This window comes from Pteropus vampyrus, unplaced genomic scaffold (genome assembly GCF_000151845.1).
Source record: "Pteropus vampyrus isolate Shadow unplaced genomic scaffold, Pvam_2.0 Scaffold135, whole genome shotgun sequence".
Taxonomy (NCBI): Eukaryota; Metazoa; Chordata; class Mammalia; order Chiroptera; family Pteropodidae; genus Pteropus; species Pteropus vampyrus.
The window spans coordinates 5833178-5840669 of record NW_011888916.1 but is presented as its reverse complement, the minus strand read 5'-3'; the positions used below and the strand labels follow the sequence as shown (position 1 = coordinate 5840669).

Sequence of the window (7492 nt, the reverse complement as noted above, 5' to 3'; positions counted from 1 at the left end):
TATTACATTCCTGTAAAGAATTGTACTCTGCTTTCTTATTGATCAAAAAAGGAAAAATTCTTTGTTATTACTACTCAATTAAATAAATTCAACATTGTTAATTGTAGCTCTTTGTTTTGTATGCCAGTGTGTTTTCAGATGTTGAACAGTGTGATTTTGCTATAGTTTATAGAAAATGATTGTGTTATATTATTTAGTTGGGAAAAGACAGAATTTGCCTTGTTAGCTCAGTGTGTTTTGCTCGATCTATTGATTTTCAGAGTTTTAATGATTAGAATTTATTTTAAAAAATATTTTGAAACCATTCTTACTCCATCCCAACCCGGTGTAATAGTTCCAACCATGTAAAAATATGCTTTATTATTAATTCATGAGACTCAAATAACCATCATTTTACCCTTGAAGCTAAGATACTTGGTATTGTTTTGTTTTGCCTTGTTTTGTTTTGTTTAAGAAGTACTGTGTACTTGGGTAAGTCATTAAATCTTCTCAGGGAAGATACTTGTTGAAACTTGAAACCAAGAGAGCATCTTTGATTCTTGGTATTGGTCAGATTAGTTTGGGGTTAGTCTTTCTCAAACTTTAGTGTGCTGAAAATCACCTGGGGAGCTTAATGCGGAGCCCTGCCTCACCCTCCAATGAGGCTTATAATTTTTATGAGTTTCTCTCAATATTTGGTTGGGAGGCTAAAGAGAATACCCTGGACATGAAGGGTATTGGTTCATTGTGTTGCTCAGTACTCTAGACCTACTTTCTCTCCCAGCCTCATAATTATCAAAATGACCCCTCTCTTGATACTTATTACAGATCTCTATGAAAAATAGCTTTAAATAAAGGCTTGATAAAATATGGCTTTAGAGATGAATATGAGAATATTATGGCATTATGATATTAGACTTGGTACTTAAAAAACTGATTTAGAACTCTATTTTTAATGTGTACTGTAAGATCATGGCTGATAGGCTAAATTAACTGCTTTAGTTGTCAGGTTATAGTAATTACTTCACAAAGTTATGAGAGTTAAACAAAACTACACACAGAAAATGCCTAGCATTGTGCTTGTCAAATTGAATCTGATCTGATATTGAGACCTAGATATGAAAAAGTGTTGCTGTTGCTGTGTAATAAACTACTCCAAAACTTACTAGCATAAAACAAACACCTTATTATGCTCACAGATTTCATGGATCAGAAATTCAGAAAAGTCATTGTGGGAATGGCATGTCAGCTCCATGATGTCCGGATCCTCAGCTGGGACAATTCATACAAAACCACCTTGGACCCAGCTATTCCAGCTCCCAACCAGTGGGTGACTCAGCTGGTCGGGAGCTGGAATAGCTGGGTCCAAGGTGGTTTCGTTACTCACATGTCTGGAACCTGTGCTGGATGACTGCAAGACTGAGTTCAGCTGGGACAGTAAACTGATTAATTTCTAAATAGCTTCTCTGTTTTCCTTGTGCTTTTCTCACAGCTTGGGGCTAAGTTCTAAAAATATTTATTAAGTATATACTATGTGCAAAGCTCTCGTGTCAGTACTGGGAATATAGTAGTGAACCAGAGGAATCCCTATCATGATGGAGCTTATACTTTCATAGGGGAAGACAGACAATAAGTGATATAAATCAGTAATATTATATAGTGTGTCAGAAAGTGATAGGTAATTCCTAAGGGGGAAAATAGGGAAGAAGGATATATAGTACGTTGGATCAGGGTCTGTAGTTCTTTTTTTAGAAAAAGTGGGCTGGTGACAATTGAATCAAGACCTGGAGGAAGGGAGTTAGCAAGTGAGCCATGTATCTAGGAGCAGGAACATTTCAGGCACGGGGAATAGTAATCACAACAAACCTTAAGTGGAAAATCAGGCCTGGTGTTTTCCAGGATTATCAAGAAGACAAGTATTGCTCAGGAAAGGAGGAGGAGATGAAATTAGATTACAGGAGTGAGGGAGGAATAAGATATCTTAAGGATGTTGCCTTTTTATCCTAGAATAAAAGTCAGTGGAAGATTTCGAGTAGAGGATTGACTTATATTTTAATAGCCTCACTATGGTCACTGTGATGAGAATACACTGAAGGTGAACAAGGGCAAAGCAAGGAAATCAGTTAAGGAGCTATTGCAGTAATGGAGGAGAGGCAAGATAGAGGCTTGGTCCAGAGTGGTTGCAGTGAGATGTAATCAAATTTTGGATGTGTTTTAACATTTCGGCAATCAGAATTTGCTAATGAATGGGGAAGGAGGGAATAGTGAGAGAAAGAGGGAGTCAAGGATAACTTCAGGGTTTTTGGCTAGACCAACTGGAAGAATGGAGTTGCTATTTATTGAGATAGATACTTTCTGTATTATGCTTAATATTGTATTCTTATCTTATTTCTCTTGGTTTCCTAAAGTTTGGTGCTATCTTGGCCATGTGTTAATCCACAATACCTAGCACAGTTCTTGCATAGAATAATTGCAGCCTACTTTCCCAAATTAAATTGATTTTAGATGTTCATCAACCTTAAAATGAAGCAACTATATTTAGGACTTTAGTAACAAGTTAGTTTTCCTTAATGTGGCTGCTTGTAATATAAAGCAAATATGGCTTGTTGGGTTTGCTGAACCACCAGAAAGTCTTCCCTTGAATACTGTAGAATGTTTACCTCCATAAATTCTTCAAACTGCTAACTTGAGATGTTTTTGTCTTTTTTTCATGTTTTTAGCTTACAAATTGAACCTAGAAATTAATTTACTTTCTTAAAATATATGTCAGGTTTGAATGCGTTTTTTTTCTTACCAGCTTTTAAATTTGTTTAGAAAATTTGGCTTTGGTTTCCACAGTGTTAATCTTAAGAAGAATACAATATTTTGTTAATTATGAAAGTACAAGGTATTCTAAAGTCAGTGGGTCAAACGATTTGACTAAAGATTCCTGTAGGACAAAATCTGAGAGACGGCCAGAAAGGAAGGTTGGAGCTTCGGTTACCAGGCTAAGGGATTTGGACTCGATGTCCTTTAAGTGCTAGAAGGATCTAGTTGAGGTAGCACTGAGGTTTTTTATGTGGTTCTCCTAGTTTGCTGTTTGGTTTTTCATTCACAGATGTTTATTTGACAAAGGTGTGTCTCTTAGGTACCATTATTAGTCTTAGGATCCGCCTCATATTCTTTTTGTCTTTAATTTGGTCTGCACCAGTCTTAATTCTGCATGTTGGCCTATTTTGATAGTTATAACTACTTGGAAAGGTTCAGTGAACATTTTTTGCATTTGTCTAAGAACAGATTGTGGAATGATTACATTTCTTAAATTGTTCTGCTTTCTGTTTTCTTTCCCTGAAAAAAAAAAAAAGTCAAATTAGAACTTGTTAAAATCAAATATTTGGCCGTTAGGAGATGTTTTAGGATTGCCAGTTGGAATTCTTTCCTACGGCAAAAGTAAACTGCCAGGTTAACCAAAAGAACTTTAGAGTTAGTCGTAGGGCTGGTAAACTACTCACTTTTTTCCTACTTTAATCTCATCATCTTACCTGTAACTTATGATGTATTTTTAATGGTGATAGACCATTATTTAAATAACGAGGAGAGGAAACATCTCCAGAAATAAGTCATCTGCAGTAGGTAAGTGTTGTGAGTGGAAACATTTTTATTTTTTTATAGTGTCCATTCTTTGTCTTCAGAGGTTTGTGATTAAAAACTATTTGTGATTTCAAATAAGAATAAATTTCAGTATGGCAGTTGTTAGAATAAAGGCAGCTCATTTTTCCTGAGTAGTTTACTATGTAGCAAACATGATTTAAGTATGTGTTAACAAGTTTCATAAAAACTCAATGAACAAGTACTATTATCACCTCCCATTTTATTGATGAGAGAACTGAGACAGGAATAAGTAACTTTCTCATGATTCCACACTAGTAAATGATGGAGCTGGGATACGACAGCTTTCTGGCTTGAGAGTTCTTACTTTGAGCATATTTAATAACATGAGCTTATGAAAGATCTATGCCTTTAGACATTAAGTCACTTCTGAAATAATAATAAAGGATTTAGAGGGAAATAATATATTCTATATATATGGGGGTGAGGGAGGGGATATCTGAAATTGAATCATTAGGAGCGAGATTTAAGTATATCTGTATTTCTAACCCAGCAGAAATTAAAAAAAAAAAATATGTCTTTCAAAGATCAGTACCACTTTTCACTTATTTTTTGGTCTCAGTTGAGAAGTACTTTCATCCAGGAAGCTTCCTCTCAGCCTTCTTCAAGTCTTGTTGCTTTTCTTTGTACTTTTCTAGCATCATTCATTTAACAAATAATCACTGAGTGCTTTTTATATGCTAGGCAATGGGGATTAGGTGGTGAACATACTTGATATCGTTTCTTCCATCATGGAACCTATAGTTGAGTGAGAAAGGCGGACATAAAACAAATAACCACAATATAAGTAATTGTCAATTATATAAAAGAAAAGTACAGTGTTCTATGTGAGAGTAAACCTACTTAGATGAGTTTGATCAGAGAAAAAGTTTTTTAAAAAGTATATCTAACAGAAACCTCAATTCTGATGATTAAAAATTAACCAACACAGTATAAACATATATATGCCTTACTGTTAAAGTGTACAGTTGAAACTTATTGGATTTTGTTAACCAATGTCACCATAAAAAAAAAAAAAAACGACCAAAGAATGGGGAATGAGCATTGCAAATAAATATAGTATCTTCAAAGGCCCTAGGAACTTGATGCCTGTGAGGAACAAAAAGGCCCAGTTTGGCTGAGGTTGTAATATTAGTTCATTATGCAGATGAGGAACCTGAGACTCAAGGAGGTTCAGTGAATAAAGAATATATAGTAAGGTCATCAAATAATTAATTAATGGGAGAACCTAGATTCAAACTTTGGACTTTATAAATCCTTAGTGTTCTTTCCATTATACCTTGGCATTCCCTAGTGAAATTTTGAACAAAATCTTTCCAAACAAAGTGATATTCTGTTTCTTTTCCAACACCATAGAACATTCTCTTACCATTTTCTTTTTTTTTTTAGCAAAGGAGGTATTTGTATGTGGAACTATTGCTATCAACAGAAAAGGGATAATTGACCTGGCACCAGGCAGAGATGATTCCATTGAATTTGTGACTTTGGAAACTGATTTTAGTGTTTGCTTGCCTCAAAGGATTTATTGAGCTTCCAGAGTTGTCAGGGTTCTATGGTATCCACTGTCTATATTAACCCGTGGAGTTCTTTGTTTTTTCCCAGTGGAGCATTACAACCCTCAAATTTGTAGCAAGTATCTCACACTCTACTTTATTTCCATTCAACAGTATAACTTTGTAAATGTGACCCACCTCTGGCAAATGTTTAAGTTAATGTTTCACAAAATATACAAACTGTTTTTTGGCAATTGATTTCCAGGCAACTGATAAAATATTGAAGTGTTAGCTGTTTGGTTTTTTTTTTTTTTTTCTATTTTGATGTGGACGTGGGGAGGGAAGGGGAGGGAATAAGTTGTTATGATGCAAAGACGAAGTTGTAAAGGACATTATTTTCCTCCAGAGAAATCTTCTCAATTACCCTGCAGTGAACTGCCCACAATCCAGTAGTAATAGCCTGCTTACTTAGGAGCCTTAAAAAAAATTCATATCATGTCACACCTGTGCTGTGTTCTAAGTAATTGGTGAGTGGTTAGCTTAGAGACCAATTTTAGGAATGTTTCATATAAGAAAACTTTCCTAGTGATGCTCCTGTTTCCTTTTGTAACCTGAAAAAATTATGGTGTTGTGTTTATCAAAGAACTTTTGCCTCTATATGTATTCCTTCTAAATGGGCTTTTTATAAAGAATAATGATTATAATTAGAAAGGATGAATTTTATTCCTGAGTTAAGTTTTAAATTATTATTGGAGTTTTTCATTTGTGATTTTATATCTTGTTCTTACAGATTTCTGTAAGGTACTGATTTTACTTGTTTTGACATCCTTAAATATTGGTTTTGTGAGTGTTTTGTTTGAATTAGAATGGTGGAATTAAGCTTTTTATGACTCAAAATTTAGGGACATTATTATGCCAAATACGTGTTTTTAAAATTTTCTTAAATACGGTTTTGTTATAGAGAAATAGAGAACCATTTAATATTTTGTATTATTAAGTAAACATTTAGAATTAAAAATTTTTTTTCAGAGTTTACTTGTTTCTGTTGATAATGTTCTCCACCCTACCCTAGCTCACCGTTGAACATTTTTTCTTTTTCTTTAAATGGCCTTCTCTATTTTCTGTTTGCAGGCAGCTATCAATGGTGTAATACCCCAGGAAAATGGCATTCTACAAAGGTATGTTATAAGGTACTTAAAGGTAAGATGAGAATTTAGCAAAGCAAAAAAAGACATTTATTATTTTTTTTTGTTTAACTTTTGATAGAGCATTTGATCTTTGGTATATAAGTTCATTAATATAAAGTTCTTTCAGACATTTTTATTAGTACTATTCATTTCCTAAATTCCCAAATTTTAACCTTATAATGTTATGTATTTCAAACTTGGTGATACCATTTTTAAAGATGGTTTTATTTTACTTTTAAGAAAGCTTATTAAGGTCATCTGCTAATTCATAAAATGAAAGGAACTGAATCCTTTAAATCATTGGTAGTGAGAAAATGAGACATAGCTCAGTAGCCCCAGGGCATCTAACTGTACAGGCTTTACCTCCAACTTTACTACATTCTTTTTTTCTCCCTTTTCATTTCTCTATTAAGTACATGATAATTTGTGACAATTTGAGAAAGACTTTAATAATGAAACTTCCCAGAGCATTGAACTGTTTTACCTGAAGCATCCAATGTTAATATTTGTAATGTTCTTCTGGTTTTGTGTCATTGCCAGAAGGTAAAATTGAAAGATAAGGCCAATAGAACTATAATAATTACAAAATAATTTCGTAAATTAAAAATAAATTCATACTTTTATTCTCCTTAAAATTGGAGACTCTCGTTCTGAATTAAAAGAGCACGCTGTAAAGTCATAGGAGGTAAAACCATTCTTCCTTCCAAGTGTAGTTTAATTACTTGATTTCTTTCCCCGCCTCTCAGTTCAAACTTTGGCTTCAATTTTGGTGGCTGGGATTTCTAAGTCACTGAAGCGTGATCTGCTAAGTGCAGATGAGGCAAACAGAAACAGCAGACTAGGAATGAGGTTGTTTTGGAGAGGAAGAAAAGTACTGCTGCATAAACATCAAAAAATTCACCATGAACAGCATAATGTGCTATTCTTTAATAGGAAACTGTGTAAATTTAGAAAGGAAGCAAAATTCTATTTGGTACCTGTACCACCCTTAGTGATTAATAGTTTTTAGGTGAAAGCAATGATAAATAACACTTATCCTTCATCCCTTTAAAAAAAACTGTCAGAAAGAGTTTCATCCAGAGTAAATGTGGCAGATTTCCAGAGCCTGTACTAATATTTTTTTGTTTGATTTTTTTTTTTTTTTTTTTTTTTTTTCAAAACCGTTCAATTCTAACCTTGTCTAGA

The 7492-nt window shown here is 33.8% G+C and overlaps 1 protein-coding gene across 2 annotated transcripts in view; it reads left to right on the top strand.

The window, feature by feature from the left end:
- Positions 1–7492, top strand: part of FAF1 (Fas associated factor 1) — a 377081-nt gene that overhangs the window by 92304 nt on the left and 277285 nt on the right. For both annotated transcript variants that reach the window (XM_011367679.2, XM_023535057.1), the window contains exon 3: positions 6252–6298. In XM_011367679.2, the coding sequence (XP_011365981.1) occupies positions 6252–6298 (47 nt within the window). The remainder of the gene's footprint in view (positions 1–6251; positions 6299–7492) is intronic.